The sequence below is a fragment of the Podarcis cretensis genome (assembly GCF_951804945.1).
Source record: "Podarcis cretensis genome assembly, chromosome: 13".
Classification (NCBI taxonomy): Eukaryota; Metazoa; Chordata; class Lepidosauria; order Squamata; family Lacertidae; genus Podarcis; species Podarcis cretensis.
In genome coordinates, this window is record NC_137182.1 from 2469463 (window position 1) to 2491637 (window position 22175).

A 22175-nucleotide genomic window follows, 5' to 3' on the forward strand; every position below is an offset into this window, starting at 1 on the left:
TGGGTGGAGAAAAACCTTGGTAGTATATTTTATAATTTTATCTGTCCTGATGGAAAAGTGTTGATAGTATCCTGTTCGTTGGCCGGCTTCCCAACTGCGTGTTGCTCTGGTTTTATTACGGAGTGCTGTCACTTTAATCTGATCCTTTCCTCGTGATGCATGGCTCTCTCATTTCAAGTGTGAATTCATTTGGGCAGAGATATCTCACACTTTAAATGAATCTGCTGCTTTCAACATTACCCCAATTGTGTATTGTTTACCTTTGGGTTAAAGGAAAGATAAAATTGATCTCCCTTAAAATAACAGTAGAGATTGCTTTAGGATGAAATGTTCCCAACATTAAAAATGTAGCTTTCTGAAGTAACCCATGGATAAACTTTATTTATTTATTTATTAACGTATTTGTTTGGTTTTTTAAAAAATAAAATAGAAAAGCCTCTTTAGTTCCCACCATTACATTTTATTTTGGCATCCTATTGCGAATCACTGATCACATTTAGACACTGTTGTGCTGAGTCAGATTCCACTGGGAGAGGCGGCAGGTCTCTCTTCCCATCTAAGCATTCAGCTCCTCCTTCCCTCCACAGCCTTATTGCAGAGGACAGGGAAAGACATTTTCAAACTCGACAAAGGTTCTAGCCACACAGTTTCTGTTATTAGCTTACATGTCAGATGCAGTTGCTATACATTCATGTTGAGTAGTGAAAGGCTTGCTGTGCTTCTAACTGCCAACTTTTCTAAACCAAGGAACTGCAGTCTTCCTTGTCAAGAAGCTCTGAGGTCAGAGGGGTCCCCGTCTGATGACTCATTACAGGGGTGGACCTGAGGGCAGAAGTGCTTCATCTTAGTCATCATCTCAATCAATCAATCAATCAATCAATCAATCAATCATTTTATCTGTATGCCACCTTTCCAAAGTTAAAACTGTGCTCAAGCTGGCTTATGTTCCACCCTCTGCTCTGAAGCTGAAATATCTTCTGTGCTATTGGAACAGTCAGTCATTGGGCTTTGTACCAAATGAAAAACAGAAATGGGGTTCATTCATTTCATGGCTGTTGTTAAAGGAACTAATGCCAGGGTCATGAAAGTACCATGTGTAGCATTTGAAATATTACAAATGATCCACAGAGACGGGTTTAAACTGAGAAGCAGAATGCTGTTTCCAAGCTGCAGTATATACAAAAGTCAAACTAGTTTCAACTTCTCAGCTGCCTTTCTCTGCTAGTGTCACCCAGAACTTGATCCCAGCCCCTGCCCATTTCTGAATCACTTTAGTTCCTGCTCACATTACACAATAACTAAAACCCAACTGGCCATTTGTTACTGATTTGAAACTTGCTTAGTTCCCTCTAGCAGCCAGTCAGAATAGGTTGTGTTACAGGAAAAGTAGAGAGAGAGAAGGAAAAGAGAGTTTGGACAGATTGGTCTTTATCTTAAGCACATTCTAGCAAAGGTGCCTAACATCCTGAAGTTACATTCCTGCACAGAAAGTGTGTGCACCATAACAGAGGAAAATGATGATTCCCCTCACTCTGTGTAGGATGTTTTTCCTTCAAGACTGAACATTTGCACATTCCTCTGTTGACATGTTCTCTGTCTTCATGCAAAACAGCTCCCAATTGGAAACCTCTTAAGATTCCTTTAAGCATTTTCAATCCATTGCATGCTGTGTTTCTCTACCTTTCGCATTCCCTTGTGCTTTGTTAATTGTAGCTGGTAATTTAGAGAGATGTTAGTTAATAGTCTGATCTTTGTCAGTTTGTGTGCCTGGCATATTCTTGATTCATTAATGTTTATAGTAAGTCTGGATGAATACCTGAAAATATTGTTAAGGGTTTGTCGGGTGCAAGACACCCTAAATTCTTGGGTCTAATAAAAGTTAGAATTAATCAAGGTTTGGGGAGTTAAACTGTGCCAAGCCAGTTAAAGATACAAGCCTCGCTGATGATGATCCCTCGCTGAGTGTGGGTCCTCAGGAGAATAGAGCTTGAGAATGGCACAATCATTACGCAAACCAAGGGGCAGTTTAGCGAAGCAGTTACTCTGCGCTGAACAGCAGAAGGGTATGAGCCCCTTCTTCCTTGAGAGTTACTTTCTAGAATTTCAGTGGCCTGATGTAAGCTTATGATTTTTTTTTACTGATTAGCAAGTTTGCTATGTGTAGAACTTGTTCTTTTTCCATGTGGGAGCATTTCAAGCAAGAAAAATTTCTCCAGCTGGAGGCCACAGTGACAACACTTCCTAAGGAAAGCTGCATCTCTCAATTCTTCCACACTTGCAGCCTTACTCTTGAGAATTTGGCTGCACATTCCTCTCATCCACATGTGAATGAGGATCTGATCTGAGAATTCTGAGGGCTCCCTGCATGGGCTGAAAAAGCTAGAGGGCATGGCAAAATTATTCTTATCTATCTTTAGCAGCTAATTAAGATCAGGTATTCAGAGAGGAGGGACGTGGGTGGTGCTGTGGCCACAGAGCCTCTTGGGCTTGCCGACCAGAAGGTCTGCGGTTCAAATCCCCTCGACGGGGTGAGCTCCCATTGCTCGGTCCCTGCTCCTGCCAACCTAGCAGTTCAAAAGCATGAAGTGCAAGTAGATAAATAGGTACCACTCCGGCGGGAAAATAAACGGCGTTTCCGTGCACTGCTCTGGTTTCGCCAGAAGCGGCTTAGTCATGCTGGCCACATGACCCAGAAAAACTGTCTACGGACAAACATCGGCTCCCTCGGCCAATAAAGTGAGATGAGCGCTGCAACCCCAGAGTCGTCCGTGACTGGACCTAACGGTCAGGGGTACCTTTACATTTTATTCAGAGAGGATGGTGCAGGAACACAAAAATATCTGCCAGTGCTACTTAGTCAGCTGTTCTGAACCATGAACTGAATCGCAACCCCAGTGGCGGAGCTTCATGCTCCAGCACTGGGGGGGGGGGGCAGAGAGCAGGTTTGGGAGGGGCTGGTGTGAGTCCTGGGGGCAGGGCGTGCCGCCTGCGGGGGCGTGGTGCCCAGCACGGGTGGGGAGCAACCGCGATGGCACCCCACCGGGATCGTGCTGCCGGGGGCAGTGCGCTCCCCCCGCACTCCTCTTCCTCTGCCAGTGCGCAACCCCTCATCCAATCGGCCCATTTCTAAAAGCCTATGTCACTGCATGCTCCGAGCCCCACAAAGCAAATGGCATTTGAACTTTGCCCTTGTCCAGTTGCTGAGGGTTGTATCAAGTTAGTCACTATTTGATTTTTTAAAAAATTACCTTACACAGTGACTTCTCCGAGCTGTCTTATAGGACAATAAAATTTCCAAATGTTGTATTTTCCCCCAAATGAGATTGCCAGATCTGAAAGAGTAGGAAGTTATTTAAAATGGATACTTTGCCATCTGCATCGCAGTTTGAAATCATAAAAGAGAGCATCTCCTATTGATTTTGCCCACTCATTATTCAAAAGAGGGTCAATTTATTTTTTTTAACTCTGCATTTCAAATTAGACTGAAAAGTGTGTGTGTGTGCTCATGAACAGCTTTTGCCTTCTTCTTTGCCCAGTCAATTGTTGTTTGTAGCTTCGAGAACACTTTCCAACCATCTCGTCCTCTGTCGTCCCCTTCTCCTTGTGCCCTCCATCTTTCCCAGCATCAGGGTCTTTTCCAGGGAGTCTTCTCTTCTCCTGAGGTGGCCAAAGTCTTGGAGCCTCAGCTTCAGGATCTGTCCTTCCAGTGAGCACTCAGGGCTGGTTTCCTTAGGGCCCAGGATTTGGGCCATGCTTCCTGGCCAATATGGAGAGAATGGCTCAGTGGCACAGCACATACTCTGCCTGCTGAAGGATCCCAGGTTCAACTCTTGACATTTCCAGGTAAGCCTATTTTTCTTTTTTCTATTCAGTTGCTCATTTCTTTCAACAGAAGGCCGGCGCACTGCCGCTTGTAGCATTTCCCCATCTAATTAACATGATATTGTTACATGCCACCTCAATGTCCCAGTGGTGCAAAATTCCAGGGATACCAAGGGTCTGTTTCCTTTTGAACAATGAGGCACAGGGGAAACTGTGGTGTCTTTATGATAGATAGTTTAATTACACACATATACACCTTAGGATTGTAGAGTTGGAAGCAACCGTGAGGCTCAAGTCCAGCTTCCTGCAATGCAAGAATTTATTGCACAACGTGGGGCTTGAACCCACAACCCTGAGATTAAGATTCTCATGCTCTACCGACTGACCTATCCTGAGTTCCTTAGATGGGAGGGAGATTCCAGTTTTGCACTCCAAGGAGGTCCCATCTCTCCCATGGCTGCCATGTTGGATTCAAACTGTCAGACCACATTCTGCTGTGACCCCTTGGATTCCCATGACTGAAGTCTCCCCCCCCCCTTTTTTTTTTTAACCCTGGACATAGACAATTAGTATGCCAGGGAGAATGCTGATTGTTCCTGACATGAAAGTTTTCCATGTGCATGGAATGTTGGTATATGCAGAAGCAACAGTAATGAAGATGTTTCACTAATAAGGACTGAAGATCCTATTCTACAGCAGACAGTCCTCTGTTTATAAATGTTCACACTAGTCATAAAGCTGAAACAGAAGCTGCAAAACCGTTTCATGAACTCCAAGGATTTGCTGCCTAAATACCAGCCAGCTTGCACTTTGCTTGCCTCTAGGTAAAAGCAGTTTATTAGGCGCCTCCACACTCACTTAACATGCTGATCCATGTCAGCAGAGAAGCAAAGCAGCTTGCCCAGAGCTAGTACAGCACCTATTCACCAGTTTTCATGTTGAAATGGCCTAAGGAATAAATTTAAGAAGATGTATCCGTATCCCTCCCAGCTGAAAAATAATAATCTTTTAACTGTAATCAGTTCCAGTAATTAGAGATAAAAGAGAGAATACCAGGGGAATATGCAGAACATGACATTTTCAATAGCCTACAAATCACACTTTATGCTCTTTAAAAAAAATGCAAATTATCTAATGCAAGGGTACGAATTTAAATGCTTCACTTGATTTTAAGTGGCAGGACACCTTAGAAGTATAGCCTGAAGATTGAGATGGAGTTCTTGATGGGAGTCGAGGATGAGACACACACCAACCCCCAGCCCCATGTGTGTGTTAATATAGACACCAGGTTTTCAGGCCTGTGAACTGCCTCATTCATTTCAATGGAGGGAAAACATTCACTCACAAAAGAACCTCCACTCAGAAAAAAATGTGAGCAAGCTTCCAAACGTGGAATGAATGAGCTCCTGCCTGCAGAGCTTTGCCTCTGCATTGGTGCTCCCATATACCCAGAAAGAAATACAGGGTTGGGGAAATGGTCTATATCTTTCCGATTCTACCTGTCCAGTATGGAAGTTCTTTCTTTCTTGCTATCTTTACAGATAGGATCATAGAATCATAGAATCATAGAGTTGGAAGAGACCACAAGGGCCATCGAGTCCAACCCCCTGCCAAGCAGGAAACACCATCAGAGCACTCCTGACATATGGTTGTCAAGCCTCTGCTTAAAGACCTCCAAAGAAGGAGACTCCACCACACACCTTGGCAGGAAATTCCACTGTCGAACAGCTCTTACTGTCAGGAAGTTCTTCCTAATGTTTAGGTGGAATCTTCTTTCTTGTAGTTTGGAGCCATTGCTCCGTGTCCGCTTCTCTGGAGCAGCAGAAAACAACCTTTCTCCCTCCTCTATGTGACATCCTTTTATATATTTGAACATGGCTATCATATCACCCCTTAACCTCCTCTTCTCCAGGCTACACATGCCCAGCTCCCTTAGCCATTCCTCATAAGGCATCGTTTCCAGGCCTTTGACCATTTTGGTTGCCCTCCTCTGGACACGTTCCAGTTTGTCAGTGTCCTTCTTAAACTGTGGTGCCCAGAACTGGACACAGTACTCCAGGTGAGGTCTGACCAGAGCAGAATAAAGTGGCACTATTACTTCCCTTGATTTAGATGCTATACTCCTATTGATGCAGCCCAGAATTGCATTGGCTTTTTTAGCTGCCATGTCACACTGTTGGCTCATGTCAAGTTTGTGGTCAACCAAGACTCCTAGATCCTTTTCACATCTCAAGCCAGGTGTCACCCACCTTGTATTTGTGCCTCTCATTTTTTTTGCCCAAGTGCAATACTTTACATTTCTCCCTGTTAAAATTCATCTTGTTTGTTTTGGCCCAGTTCTCTAATCTGTCAAGGTCGTTTTGAAGTGTGATCCTGTCCTCTGGGCTGTTAGCCACCCCTCCCAGTTTGGTGTCATCTGCAAATTTGATCAGGATGCCTTTGAGTCCATCATCCAAGTCGTTGATAAAGATGTTGAATAAGACCGGGCCCAAGACAGAACCCTGTGGCACCCCACTAGTCACTCTTCTCCAGGATGAAGAGGAACCATTGATGAGCACCCTTTGGGTTCGGTCAGTCAGCCAGTTACAAATCCACTGAGTGGTAGCATAGTCAAGTCCGCATTTTACCAGCTTCTTTACAAGAATATCATGGGGCACCTTGTCAAATGCCTTGCTGAAATCAAGGTAGGCTACATCCACTGTGTTCCCTTCATCTACCAGGCTTGTAATTCTGTCAAAAAACGAGATCAGGTTAGTCTGACATGACTTATTTTTCAGAAATCCATGCTGACTTTTGGTGATCACAGTATTCCTTTCTAGGTGCTCACAGACTGTTTGCTTAATGATCTGCTCCAGAATCTTCCCTGGTATTGATGTCAGACTGACTGGGCGGTAATTATTTGGATCCTCTTTTTTCCCCTTTTTGAAAATAGGGACAACATTTGCCCTCCTCCAGTCTGCCGGGACTTCACCTATTCTCCAGGAATTCTCAAAGATGACTGCCAGTGGTTCTGAGATCACATTTGCCAGTTCTTTTAATACTCTTGGATGCAGTTCATCTGGCCCTGGAGACTTGAATACATCTAAACTAGCCAAGTATTCTTGTACTATCTGCTTAGTTATTCTGGGCTGTGTTTCCTCTGCTGAATCATTTGCTCCAAATTCTTCAGGTCGGGCATTGTTTTCTTTATCAGAGAAGACTGAGGCAAAGAACGCATTGAGGAGTTCAGCCCTTTCTGTGTCCCCTGTTTGCATTTCACCATCTTCTCCTCTGAGTGACCCCACGGTTTCTTTGTTCTTCCTTTTGCTACGAACATACCCATAAAAGCCTTTTTTGTTGCTTTTAACCTCTCTAGCAAGCCTGAGTTCATTCTGTGCTTTAGCTTTTCTGACTTTGTGTCTACACGTGCTGGCTATTTGTTTGAATTCCTCTTTGGTGGTTTCCCCCCTTTTGCATTTTTTGTACACATCCTTTTTAAATCTTAACTCAGTTAAAAGTTCTTTAGATAGCCACCCTGGCTTCTTTAGGCACCTTCCATTTTTCCGTCTCATTGGTATTGCCTGAAGTTGTGCTTTTACTATCTCCCTCTTAACAAACTCCCAGCCATCATGAACTCCCTTTCCTTTTAGTATTACTGTCCATGGGATCTCACCCAGCACTTCCCTAAGTTTTATGAAGTCGGCTTTCTTAAAGTCAAGAAATTGAGTCCTAGTATGCTTGGCTGCTCCTTTCCGCTGTATAGTAAACTTCAGAAGAGCATGATCACTCGCGCCTAATGATCCAGATGCCTGATGAGCATTACCTGAAAGTGATTGATTTTACTGATAGCATTATGTTTTGCTTAATCATAATACTGTTTATTCTGATCTGTGGAAACTGGCAAGAGAACTTCAAATCCTGGATCCTGAAGAAGACATCGGTGAGGGTGGAGGGAGAGACAGTGGGGCAGTGGTGCTTTGTTTCAGCTGCTCAGCCTTCCCGACCACCAGCTGATGTGTGCAGTTGGGCAGCAGCTGTTTCCTGCATGTCCTCCAGTCTCCTGCCAACCCCAAAGCTTCAACTCCAGATCTTTTGGTCTGAATTGGTCGTAATGAAAGCCTCAGATGCATAACCCTTTCATCCAGTCTATGCAGTTCAGCACATTATTTCTCTGACATTTCTTATATGGTTAAATGTCAAAAAGTACATGCTCGAGGATGAAATGTCCTGCATTTTAATGACATCAGGGAACTGCATTTGTTCCAACCCATTCTTCCTGGTTAGCTCATGATTTCCCCTAACAAAACACCTGCTTTGAACTGAAAGAAGCTATAATGTGCCGTTTCTTTTTAACATTTAGAAATATAAGGTTCACATTTTGCCCCCCTCCAAAATATGGACTATGAACTTATACTTTTTTCCAAACAATTTCCAAGTAGTTTTACAATTTAAAATGCAACATTTAAAAGCAACTAACTGAATGAAAATACAGTTATGAACAACAGTACAATATAGAAGCAATTGAGGAGCAGATTCTATGAAAATGAAAAACAGAGTTGGGTGTCATCAGTACATTATGACACAATACCACAGACAACTGCCTCCCCAGTGGTTTTGTGTAGATGTTATACAGCACAGGGAGAAATACCCAGCTCACCATTCAAAAAGAGCCAAGCCCCATATGAGGTCAAACCATGAATATAGGCTCCACTGTAAAGCACTGCCTTGCTCCACCCCCAGTCCAGGAAAGAGCAAGAGGTGGGTAAAGGGATTTCAAGGGAATCGACAAGGTTCCACTCTTATCTCTCTTTCCTAGGGCAGGTTGTGATCAATGTGATATCAGTGACAAAACTAGGCCTGAGATCAGGCTGAAATATTATCAGATAATCAGCTTCATGCAAGAGACTGGAGTTATCCAGCCACCATCTGCTAAAACATATTGCTAAGTAAATAAATATGAAACTGTTTTGCAAGTGCCCAAGATGGGAGCACTCGAAGGTGACTTCTTCAACAAGGGTGCATTTACCACTCTGTTTACTTCTTCCATGACCCCCAGCTAGTTGTTTAATGGGAGAGGCCCCCCATATCAACATCCTTGAAATTTCAGTGCTTTTGACATCTCTAAATGCATTAACATTTCAACAATCACAAGTTAAAATCACATGAACATCTGCCTTCACAAATCCCAAGCTTCAAAACTAAGCTTCTCAAGATTTACCAAATTATTATCAGTCAATATGGCTGTCAATAGAAAGTTTCACATACCAATGAATATAACTTATACATTCTGAAAATGTTTCAGGGTTTCTTTATTATACTGGAGATTTTTGGTGATTTGTTTTTTAAAAATTGGGTTTCATAAGCAAGAATAATGTTATACAAACAAGTATACCAAGTTTTCTCATGTCATTTGTATATCACCAAAATAGCATAATAAATTTGGAAAAATATATACATGTTTCATTATTAGTGGTCAATGTATATGGTCTTGGCTTATGAATTGGTTTAAACAATTAGGAAGAAGAAGAAAAGAAAAGAAAGAGGGAAGGGGTGAGTGGCGTTGGGTTGGGTGGTTATGCTTCTGTTATTCTTAGTGTGTGTGACGGGTTGTGTCAGCATTACTTGTATGGATCCTCTTACTGTTCACTTTCCACTGGAGATTGGAAATGATTTTCTTTTTTGTCAGCGTCCTCTCAAGCTTTATATGCTCCTTGAGGAGCATAAAGTTGTTTGGTTTTTCATGTGGGGTTTTTTATTCAGAAGTGCTGACCAGTTGACCTCTTTCGGTTTTTATGGGATCGGCTTTGACTGCATGGCTAGAGCAGGTGAGGTTGGCTGACGGGTCTTAATGATCCCTTGGTGAGTTAGGGACTTCCCCTGCATGCAAAGGCAGGCAAAGGAGACCAAGGGTGGGTCCAGTGGTCAAGAAGGCAGTTTCTGCATGTGGGGGGCAAGATGGGGCTCGTCCACCTGGGAAGGAAGCCCACGCAGAAGGGAAACCCTGATCCCAAGTCTCTGCTGGCTTCCAGGATCTCTTCAGGAGAAGAAAAGGCTCAGGAGTGAGTCCTAAGGCAGCTGGATGGCACCTTGTCCGCCTCCTTCTGTCAGCTCCTGCAGCCAAGTTGGTGCCAAACCTCTTGCCCTGCTTTCCTTTGGACCACCTCCGCGAGGTGGTCACCTGGCAGCCCCGGACCTCCATGCCCCCCCCCCCCCGCCCAGGCTGCTGCCAAGATGGGTTTTACCTCACCCCTGGAGGCCCACTCCATTGTCTCTTGAGACGGACCGATGCCATCAAGCAACCGATATTAATAACACTGTATGCTTGTAATAGATCTTTTAATATACAAAGAGTCTTTTTTCCTATTAATCTTTAATGGTTTTCAAATTCTTGGTTCCCCTCCTTCCCCTTGTGCGTTTTGAGCTGCTTTTCTTTCCCTCTTCCCCCTTCCTTGACTCCCGGCAGCAGCAGAAACAAGGGCCAGAGGAATCCTGTCGCGCTGTCTCTTCGGAGGGTGGTCCTCCCGCGGGGCGCGACGGAGCCGGAGCTGCTGCCCGCCCAGCCGCCGCCGCCGCCGCCGCCGACTCGGGAGCCCGGCTCGGCGCGCCCCGCCGGAAGAGCCGGCCCCGGGGATCCCGACGGGGCCGAGCGGGGGCTTCGCCTCAGGCGCCCTCCCGCCGTCTCCCTCAGCCTCCCCGCGCGGGCGGGAAGCGGGCGGCTCGGCTCGGCTCGGCTCGGCGCCCTCGGCCGCGGCTCGCCTTCCGCGACGCCAGCGCCCCCGCCCCGCTCGCCCGCGTCAGCCGCTCGCTGCGCGTCTGAGGCGGAGGCAGCAGCGCCAAGGACGGCGGCTGAGGGAGCGGCCGGAGCCGGGCAAGCGAGGAGCCCGCGGCCGGGCGGGCGGAGGAGAGGCCAGGGCGGCGGCGGCGGCGGCGGAGCCGAGGATGGCGGGCAGCCCCGAGGAGAGCCGCCGCTGACGGGAAACCGAGGGCAGCTGCTGGGCTCGGGCTATGCGCGCAAAGGTAACCGCCGGCGGGCGGGCGGGCGGGCGGGCGGGCGAGGGGTTCCTTCTCCTCCTGGCGAAGGGGAACTTTTGCCTGCTTGGGGAACAGGGAAGTTGCGGGTCGCGGCGCGTCGCGGCGTCGGCAGCCCCCATCCGCAGCCCTCTGCAGCCCAGAGCCCCGCGGCGCCTCGCCGGGCAGCCGGCTCCCGCCCGGGCTGGCTCCTGCAGCTGCAGCCCCGCCGGCTCCCCGTCCCCCCTCGGCCGCTCTCCCCGCCCCGCCCTGCCCAAATGCGGCTTGCTTGGCTCGTTCCCGACATGCCCACCTGGAATGGGCTCGAAGATGGAGATGCCACCTGCCTTTGGTTTCCCCGGAAGGAGCGGGGTTGTCTTCCAAGAAGGCCATTACAGTCTCAGAGTGTTTGTCCGTCCGTCTGTCTGTCCGTCTGTCTGTCTGTGTTTCTCTTGCAAACCATCGCCTTTATTTCACATATTTTCCTCCAAAGAATCTTGGGAACTGTAGTTTACCCTTCGAAGAGCTGCCACCCCAACCAGCCCCTGTGCGACCCCCAAGAGGGCTCTTTTCCTCCAATGGTGCTGGTGTGCAGCCTCCCTGAACCCTTCATTTTATGATTGTCACTGTTTTGTCATTTTCTTTGGGACTTTGTGAAACATGCAATGTTCCTTACAGTCTTCATTCTCCTGACAATCCCCAGGGGATTATTTCTCATTCTCAGAGAGCCCATTACTGGGGGGCTGCATTCACATCATACATGTTACACCTGCCTGCCCCAAATCCTGGGAATTGCAGTGTACCCCTCACAGAGCTACAATTCCCAGCACTCTTCACAAACTGCAGTTAAGTCGTATGTGCAGTCTTTATTTCTGGGTTGTTTTTGTAATGTATTGGAATGTTTTGCCTTGTTTTTCAACTCAGAGGTTTTAGCAGTTCCCAAGTGTCTGAACCCTGAACTTTTGAAACATGAAAAGTGCTTTACAGTCTTCATACTCCTCACCAACCTGGGGTATTATTTCTCAGATAGGGGAACTGAGGCTGAAGGTGAGTTGAGGTGTAAGATGCTAACTAAATTAAAGGCAGGAGACAACAGCAGTGCTAGAATTAGAAGTGGTTTGGGAGCAGTGCTGTTTTTCTAGGAAGAGAGGGACTCAGCAGGAACATCTCCCTCCTCTTAGAAAAAAAGCCCCGGTTGGGAGAGCAATCTCCATGGTCTACAGTTGCACATACTGTTTTTTTGCCATTCTTTGAGGGGCCTTTTGTACATTTTGATCACCAGAAGTGAATTAGAAAAGATGGAGCAGACCCTTCATAATGGTGTCTGTTTCCAAGCATCTGAACAGATGAAGTAGGAGAGCTCAGGACACTCTAGTCTTTAAGGTATGTAAATGTAACTGACTTGTTCAAGTGAACTTGAATGTAAAGGTAAAGGGACCCCTGACCATTAGGTCCAGTCGCGGATGACTCTAGGGTTGCGGCGCTCATCTCACTCTATAGGCCGAGGGAGCCGGCGTACAGCTTCCGAGTCATGTGGCCAGCATGACTAAGCTGCTTCTGGCGAAGCAGAGCAGCGCACGGAAACGCCGTTTACCTTCCCGCTGGAGCGGTACCTATTTATCTACTTGCACTTTGACGTGCTTTCGAACTGCTAGGTTGGCAGGAGCAGGGACTGAGCTCACCCCATCGTGGGGATTCGAACCGCCAACCTTCTGATCGGCTAGTCCTAGGCTCTGTGGTTTAGACCACAGCGCCACTGGTGTCCCTTGAACTAAGGAGTCTCAAATCCAGCACTATCCATTACACCACGATGGTTCTTTATTTTATTTTTCATTCCTTTCCTTCTTCTCAACATCTGTGGATAGGGATATATGAGTTTGCATTCTCCCCAAGATCATTTTAGTCCTTGGACTTAATGATCTTGCAGGCCCTCCCCCCAGTCATCTGTGAGGCACCTAGTAAACATTCCTCCCCACTCCATCCTTTACAATTGCTTCTGCATTCCTGATGTTGGGCGGGGGTTGATGAACAAAAAGCAGTATACAAACCCAGACAAAAATAAAACAAAGTTCTGAGCATGGTCATTTTCACATTTTATACTCTCTTAAATCATAGCACTATAATGATTACAGGAATAAAATGGAGCTTGCCTCTGCTGCCCTGATGTGAATTTACTTGAATTATAAGCATTTTCTTGTGGAAAAGGATAATATGTTTAAAAATAATAAAATGAGCTTCTGTAGCCAGGTATACACTGTTTGTGTCTGCATATATGAGAATGAAGCAAGTGGCATCAGCCCTGGTGGGCCATTGCATGCCCATGGTGACTCAGCTGCTGACACGAAACCTTTCTGCTGTGAGCTTGGAAGGTGAGATCAGGTGTATTTACATTTAAAAATAGAGGACCTGAGTGGAAATGGTGGGAGTATTAATTTATAACCAATCTTTAACCACTTGATTGATTGATTTATAGATAGGAACATACAGTCATACCTTGTGTTGCGTTAGCTTCATGTTGCGTCTTTTCAGCTTGCAAACGCTGCAAACCCGGAAGTGTACACTTCCGGGTTTTGCCACACACGCAGAAGCGTTCTGCGCACTTTGCACATGCGCAGAAGCACTCTATCATGCTCCGCGCTTGTGTAGAAGCGCCACTTTAGTTGCAGACTTTTTGGGGTGTGAACGGCACCCCGGAACGGATCGTGTCCACAACTAGAGGTACCACTGTATGAATCAAGCTAAAGACCCATCTAGTCCAACATCCTGTTTTCATAGTGATCAGCCCTGGGCCTGTGGAAAGCCAATATTGTAATTTTACCTTACAAAGGCCCTTAGATCTACAGATGAAGGGTGGTATACAGATTTAACAAATAATAATAACAATACATGGGGGACCTTAATGCAAGAGCACTCTTCCCTCTGGTGAGTCCCATCTGCTGGGACTCAGAGACATAAGAGAACAAAGCCAGGTGACAAGGAGCCACCATTTGCCTTTTCCTCCTCCATGAATTTGTCTGATCCTCTTTCAAAGCCATACAAGTTGGTGGCCCCCACTATATTTTGTGGGAGCAAGTTCAATTGTTTTACTATCCGTTGTGTGAATAAGTATTTTCTTTTCACTGGCAAGCAACAGAAGAGGTTGCATGTTTTACATGCTAATTAATGTGGAGGATAATTGATGACACATCTAGATTCACCTTTCTTTAATCCAGGGAATTTATTATTCGAGACTGCTGTTTCTAACTTATTTTAAATTATACACCACAGTTTTCTAATGAGAAGCATTCTGTATATGAGAAATAAAAGTTAGGAAATTTTGTTGGACGGAATTCACATGGAAGTTTGGTTTTAGTTTGTTGAACTTAGCTTGTTGGACTGTGAGATTTTTCTCTGTGTAAGCTTTTTTCCCCTTTGTGTGTGTGTGTGTAGGCTTTTCCCCATAAACCTAGATTATAATTTTATTCCCTGGTATGCAACTCTTCTACCCAGACTGAATGAAAAATTAGTGAAAATGCTGTCACATGAAGTCAGAATATGGAAATATTTTGACAGATGCTTGTTATGTAGTGTGTTGTGATTTGAGGAGGTTCATTTCCTTCCATGGACATCCAGTTTAAACAAAGCCATCTGTGAAGTTTGTTCCCTCTTCAGAGTGTAAAAAAGAAAGAAAGATGGTTTAAAGCTATGCAAAGCTTATCTTATTTGGAGCTCTTCGTTGTACTAAAATACAGTAATACTTCCCTCTCCAGTCTTCAGTATCTGCCGCTCTTAATGTAACCTTTTTATAAATAGCATTTATTTTTGTATGACTATATATTTATCCAGATGTTTTGGATTCCCATACGCATTATATTGATTTATCCTTTCTAATGATTTACGGTGAGCCCATGGCTCAATGGGTCAGTGCATTATTCAGAAGGTTGGTGGTTTGAGCCCACCCAGGGTTAGCTATGGGCAGGATTCCTGCACTGCAGGGGGTTGGACTAGATGACCCTCAGTGTTCCTTCCCTGATCCTATGATATGATACCAAATCTCTGACCTATCTTTTAAAAATAAATAAATATGCTAACTGGGCAGGTCTTTTTTCAGGAACGCCAGACAAACCCATGGCTGTGTTGCAATTCAAAATCCTTGACTTTCTATACATGACAGATAAAGGTGTATATAGTCTGTTTGCAATGAACAAAAAATGCATGCTGAAAACTGAGGTATCTGCTTTCTTTCCAGGGACTGTGGCCTGATAGAGTGGTTCCCTTGGATGTGAATGAAGCGTGCCCTGCCCTTCTGGGATGCCTTAGGTGATGCCACGCTCTTCTGCGATGGCAATTGGGGCTCTCTCTGGCTCGCTCCTTGTGACTTGCTGCTTGATGGCTGCTCTCTGCAGTTCTGCTGCATCTTTCCCAAAACTGGCAAAACCTCAAGACAAGCAGGAGATAAGACCAAGCCAAGAAAAGCGGGATCACACATCAGCCCGGGAGAGCCAGAATCAGACAAGACCTGGGAAAATGAACGAGATGGGCAGGAGTGGGAGGGAGGAGGGCACCAGAGACTGGAAAAGCAAGGGCAGCAGAAATTATTCTAATAAGGAATCTTGGACTAAGCAAAAACAAGCTTTGAGTAGCCAGGCAACAAGTGGCAAGTTTGGGAGTCTCCAAGCCCAAGGGCAAATGGAAGTTGTTCAGGAGGAGTTTCCAGCTGCTGAAGAGTCTTCCTTTTTGGATGTTGCTGGTGGCACCCCTGAGCCTCCAGAGGAATATGCTTATCCAGATTACCGTGGGAAAGGCTGTGTGGACGAAAGCGGCTTTGTTTATGCGATTGGGGAGAAGTTCACTCCAGGTCCCTCTGCATGCCCCTGCCTTTGCACTGAAGAGGGCCCTCTGTGCATTCAGCCCGAGTGCCCCGGACTCCACCCTCGCTGTATTCATGTGGACACCAGCCAGTGTTGCCCGCAGTGCAAAGAGAGGAAAAACTACTGCGAGTTCCGGGGCAAAACCTACCAAACACTGGAAGAATTCACGGTAAGGAGAAAGGGGCGCTGGGGGTAAGCAGAAAGGGGCTTGTTCTCGTGATGTTGCCCTCCTGTTGGCTTTCGTGTTCACAGAATGGTTTCTTTGACATTTCTTTCCCATCCTTTCTTTCACTTTATAGTCCTCCAAAAATACAAGCTTTTACATTAGACAAAAGCACAATATTTTAACAAGGAGGTTCGGATCATTCTTCCATTCCTTTGTTATATAATTTTCTAAAAACATCTGTAAAGCTCATAATCACAGTTAAGTAATTTAATAATAGCTGGGATGTCCTGTGGATGCCCATTGTATTTTAAGAATAATAATTTTATTGTTCCTGTATTTCATTAGCATTAAGGGGTTTTGTGGGGGAAGGTGGAGGAATATTATTTGTGGTTAAGAACACAGTATTTCTGATTTGGCTTTCTACATTTTCTCCTGCTTTTGCCTCTTCAAATGAGGATGTCAGAGTTATATAATCTTTCTGTCAGGTCTGTTAGTCTGTACTAAGAGCATATTTCAGGGAGCATGATATGGCTAGTTTAATCAGGGTTGGCATTTCTATCTGGTAAAACACTCTAATGAGGCAATATTTTCATTAACTTGGGAGATGTAATTAATGTTTAACAGAACACTGAAATGATTTGTACTTTAGGCTCAGTGACATGGTTGATTTCAGGGGAACTTTTTTGAAAAATACTGGGCGATGTGCTGCCGGCTTATTGTTTGCAAGAGTTCTTATCTATCAGTATGTAGAGAACTGCACTTTATTGACATGCCACTTGGAAAGCATGTTTCTAGGGCTGGAATTATATGTGACATGCAGGGAGGCGGCGTTTCTCCCAATTTCTTCTTTTAAAAACAAACAAACCACAAGCTGCCATGGGAGAGTTCAGTCTTTAGCCGAGGACCAATGGGGGAGGAACTGCTTAACTCTTCTCTTTTTTAGCAGAAAACCTCTGAAGGTGGAAAGAGTTGAAGTAACCTTTTTGGTCAGCAGAACAAACCAGTTAACTATGCTTCTGAATTTTGACTTGCTTAGAAGCCATTAACCATAGTTCTTGGTTCAAGCAAGGCTGGATTACTAGTGGTACAATTGCACCAGGGGGCAGGGCTGCAAGGGGCACAGATTCTGAGCTTCCTTTTTAAAAAGTAGAAGATGTGAATGTCTCCTTGTCCTTGAGCCTCTTCTGCTCCGCTTCCTCCTCCACTGCTACTACTTGGAACTTGCTCTCATTTCCTAACTCCTCAAAACCTCTCTCCTGGTTACTTCTTAACTTATTTGAAATGTGTCTCATATAATTGGCAAGCATTAAACAATCCCCAAATAACTGAATTTTAAACGTTAGCAGTCCTTACGAAAAGTCATACACCTTACTTGATTGTTTTAGTGGCCTGTCAGATTTAAAACATTCATCTTCCCAAATGCACAAGCACTTCACTGGGAGGCTTTCTAGAAATGTCACAACTCCTTCCTTGCTAAACAGCCTCTTGACAGCACATGTCGGTGTGGCAGTCGGTTGTTCTGGCAAGGTTTAAAGATTTTTCTGCAATCGTGAAAAAGTTTTACCTGTTGCTTATGTCACACTCAGAATATGCTTTCTCCTTCTAAAACTGGCTTTTGTCCCAGATGCAGTTGTGGTTAGGAGTTGTGTTCCAGGGCACTCTATGAAAGTGGGGCCACCCAAGCCTTCAAAAGCAAAATAAACTATACTGAGACCCATGTTAATCTCCCCTAATATACCGTACATAAAATGTTCCAAAATACAATATGTATTGAAGAAAAAAATTGAGACACTTCTTTGTGTTCTTCTGTCTATGGTATTAAGTCTGGCCGATGGTCGATAAGTGTTTCCAAGGCAACTGCAGAAAGAAAATTACCTAAATTTTAATGAAACATGAACAATTAGGGATTCCACTGAGTCTTCCACAAAGACCCTAGACATTTGCAAAACCAGCCTCTGCCTTTTAAGTACAAACAGTCCCATGAGATGATTAACCTCAAAAGAAAGAATATTCAAAGTATTTGCATGGAAACTGAGGATGGGTGCAAGTGTTACATAAATTTAGGGGTCCACAGGTCAACAACTCTGACATTAAATTATGTTGGTTTCAGCTTCAAAGCCCTCAACCTTTAAATCAATGTGGTTTGGCTTGAAAGCCCTAAAACTTTAGACACATGACACACACTCTCTCTCTCTTTCTCTTTCTCGATTGGCAGTTAAGGGAAAGCTCACAGAAAGCTATAAACTAGAGCTAGAAGTTTTATACTGGCTGTCTCCACATTTTGCGAATAGCTTGCAAACACTCTGAACCCCCCACCCACCCAGGTATACTCAGAAAGGACCGGATTCTTTTGCAGAGTTAGTATATGCATCCACTATGAAAACGTGATTACCCTTCACCTTATGCTCATTAAAGGAATACACCAAAGGAATGAAGAAAGATTGGTTTATTACATGAAACTGAAAGAGACAGCGCATATAGATGCTGCTTCAGGGAGCAAAATTTGCGGGCAATAAATACAGTTACTAAGCTGAAATATACTCAGAGTCGCAAAGTGATTTCATGCTCTTTATTCAGCTCATAGTGGTGAGGAGGAATGAATGAAAGTCCCCTCAAGGTATCTGCTTTATATACATTATTTACACAATGGGCTGCACATGATTGGCTAATTCCGGAATTCTACTGTAAGCCAATCAGGTTGTGGATTCACTTCTATCTGGAGCATGATTGGGTAGTTCCTGCCAATCAATCATACTGCTGCATTGTTCTAGGACCAATCAGACTGCTGCATTCTGAATCCTATTGTTCTAGGACCAATCAGGCTGCTGCCTTTTGGATCCTATTGTTCTAGGGCCAATCAGATTGCTGCAGTTTGGATCCTATTCAACCCAGTACATAACACCCCTCCCCTCTAAGTCCCAGTCCTGCCCGGGAGGTCGCATTCATAGTCCTCGAGGTACGCCGGCGGCCTACGTGTGCGTTGCGGCCTGGGGTGTTCCCTGGTCCGGGGTTCAGGTTCTGGCTCATGTTCCAAGGATGCTGGCTGTGATGGGGCTGTTTGGTCTGGCGCAACCGGCTCACTCAGTCGTGGTTCTGGTTCCGGTGTCCTTTCGGCCTCGCAGGTCTTCTCTGTATTTACTGATTCTGCCTCTCCTACTGGCCCCTCGTGCTCTATGGGCCTCACTGCCACTCTGTTCCCTTGGGACTCCTCTGCCCTTTCCTCCTCCTGGTTTTCTCCTGGGAATCGTCGCCGTATCTGGTCGCAGTGGCGGCGCCAGCATTGCCCTCCATCCGTTAGCACCTCATACGACACGGGGCCAGTGACCCTGGTGACTGTGGCGGGTACCCATGCTGGGCCTGCCCCAAAATTCTTTGCATACACTGGGTCCTGAGCCTCGAAGGTCCGGGGGTTCTTGCCTTCCCCCACCACTGCCTCATCCTGAGCTCTATCGGGGTGAAGGCGGTCCAATCTGATTGCAAGGCGCCGACCCATTAGTAGTTCAGCGGGGCTCCGGCCAGTCGTTGAGCTGGGGGTGCTGTGCTGTGCTAGAAGGAATGTGGCAAGGCGGTACTCCCAATCCCCTTGTGTCATACGGCGAAGGGTGTCCTTGGTGGTCCGCACCATGCGTTCTGCTTGGCCATTGGTGGCAGGGTGGAATGGCGCCGAACGGATGTGGCGGATGGCGTTCTGCGTTGTGAAGGTTTGGAATTCTCCTGACGTAAATGCAGTCCCGTTGTCTGAGACGAGAGTGTCAGGGAGCCCGTGGGTTGCAAACAGCCTGCGTAGTACCCGGATGGCTGCGGATGTAGAAGTGGACAGTACCAGTGCGACTTCCAGCCATTTGGTGTAGGAGTCCACCACTATGAAGAATGTTTTCCCCTGAAAGGGGCCAGCGAAGTCCACATGCAGGCGTGACCATGGTGCTCGGGCGGACTCCCAGGACTGGACTGGGGCCCTTGGGGGATCTGGGCGGGATTCTTGGCAGGCCTGGCAGTGTTTGACCCAGGCCTCTATCTCTCCGTCGATCCCTGGCCACCACACATAACTCCTGGCAAGGGCCTTCATTCTTACTACCCCTGGGTGTGTCTCGTGTAGGGCTGTGAGGACCCTTTTGCGGAGGGGCTGGGGAACAACGACCCTGCTTCCCCATAACAGGCACCCCTTGTGGGCCGACAGTTCATGTTTGCGGGTTGTGTAGCTGGCAAATTCTGGCCCGGGGCTGCTGCTGGGCCATCCCCTCCACACCCAGTCCAGGACCCGGGAGATGACCCTATCTTTCTTGGAATGGTGTGCAACTTCTTGTGCCTGAATGGGGCGGTCAGGAAGCAGCTCCAGGCTCATAACCTCTTGTGCAGGTGCTGGGTCGGGGCCTGTTTCCGGTAGTGGTAGCCTGCTGAGGGCGTCCGCATGGCCCATCGCCTTCCCCGGACGGTGAATCAGTGCATACTGGTAGCTGGCAAGGAAAATTGACCACCTGAGGACGCGAGGAGACAGCACTTGGGGGGTCTGCTTTTCAGGGGCAAACAAGCCAAGCAACGGCTTGTGGTCAGTCACCACAGTGAAGGGCCGCCCGTACAAGAAATCATGGAATTTTTTTACTCCCTTCACGATTGCCAGACCCTCCTTGTCGATTTGCGAGTAGTTCCGCTCGGTTGCGTTGAGTGTCTGGGAAAAGTATGCCACTGGTACCTCTCTTCCATCCGGGAGTTGGTGTCCCAGGACAGCGCCAATTCCATAGGGCGAGGCGTCGCATGCTAGCACCACCGGCAGCCTCTCGTCGAAGTGTGCCAAGACCGAGTTTGAGACAAGCAAGTCCTTGACTGCCTGGAATGCGGCCTCCTGGCACTGGCCCCACACCCAAGGGGCCCGCTTGTCCAGGAGTCTGTGTAGGGGCTCCGCTACCGCCGCCTTGTGGGGAAGGAAGGAATGGTAAAAGTTCAATAGTCCCAAGAAGGCCTGAAGTTCAGTCTTGTTCTTGGGCGCTGGGGCATCACAAATGGTCCGTACCTTGTCCCCAGTCGGGTGGACCCCTTCTGCGTCCACCATAAATCCCAGAAAGTCCACCTGAGGCACTCCTAGTAGACATTTTTCCCGCTTCACCTTGAGACCCGCCGTCTGGAAACGGTGCAGAACGGTGTGGAGGCGGTCCTCAAACTCCTCTGGTGTGGGCCCGGCAATCAACACATCATCGAAGAAGGGGGTGACGCCAGGAATCCCTTTAAGTAGAGAGTCCATTAGATTCTGGAATATGCCTGGTGCCACGCTGATACCGAATTGCAGCCACTTTACCCTGAATGCTCCTCTGTGCGTCACAATCGTCTGTGCCTCTGCTGTGGCCTCATCTACTGGCAGCTGTTGATATGCTTGGGCCAAGTCCAGCTTGCCAAAAATTTTCGACCCAGCCAGGGTGGCAAGAACATGGCTGACCACTGGCACTGGGTATGCATGGGCCGTAAGGGCCTTGTTTATGGTACATTTGTAGTCTGCGCAGATGCGGACCGAACCATTAGGCTTGACGGGTGTGACAATTGGGGTTTCCCAGGGGGCATTAGGCACCGGATCCAGCACTCCTTGCTCCACAAGCCGGTCCAATTCCTCGTCTATACGGGGTTTCAGGGCGAACGGGACCCGGCGGGCCTTGAGCCTGACCGGTCGTACTGCGGGGTCAAGCTGTAGAGCAATGGGGGGGGGCGTATACTGTCCCAATTTCCCATCAAAAACCCCCGGAAATTCCTTGCATATGGCGTCCACGTCCACTTGTAAGCTAGTGTGGTTCACCCCGGTGACGGCTAGCCCCAGTGGTCCAAACCATGCCAATCCCAGTAAGCTAATGTAGGGGCCCTTGACCACCAGCAATTCCAGTTGCCGCGTCCGCCCTCGGTATTGCACCCTGAAGGTCCCCACCCCCATTGTGGGGACCTTACGTTTCTGGAAGTCCCGGAGGGTGAATGGGGCCGGCCTGAGTTTGGGACCCCCAGTAGGACACAGTTTCCTTAAGGTCCTTGCCGAGATTATGGATAGAGTTGAACCCGTGTCAAGCTCCATGCGGCATGGGGCCCCCTCTATCTGTACGTCAACATAAATTTTCTCTACGTTGGGGTGGGGCAACTGGTATACCTGGAAGTCCATGAGCTCAGTCGAGTTGCCTTGGTGCGTTGGGCCCCGGGACCTGGGGCTCTTGGATTGGTCATCTGATGCCTGGCATCGGGTGGGCCGGGCCCGACACACCCGGGCGATGTGTCCCGATTTTCTGCACTGCCTGCACTCTGCGTTGCGGAAACGGCAGGTCCTCCTCTCGTGACTTTCTCCGCAGCTTGCGCAGTTCCCTCCTTCTCGTCGAGGCAGCTGT

The 22175-nt window shown here is 47.0% G+C and overlaps 1 protein-coding gene across 2 annotated transcripts in view; it reads left to right on the top strand.

Moving 5' to 3' along the window:
• The first annotated feature begins 10668 nt into the window (after positions 1–10668).
• The window catches only part of VWC2 (von Willebrand factor C domain containing 2), a 33918-nt gene continuing 22411 nt past the window's right edge, over positions 10669–22175 (top strand). Inside the window, exons 1-2 of one of the 2 annotated variants that reach the window (XM_079950994.1) lie at positions 10669–10818; positions 15038–15828. In XM_079950994.1, the coding sequence (XP_079807120.1) occupies positions 15112–15828 (717 nt within the window). In that variant the 5' untranslated portion in view covers positions 10669–10818; positions 15038–15111. Of the gene's footprint in view, positions 10819–12070; positions 12193–15037; positions 15829–22175 lie in introns of those variants that run through there. The other variant, XM_079950995.1, reaches the window with a different exon arrangement.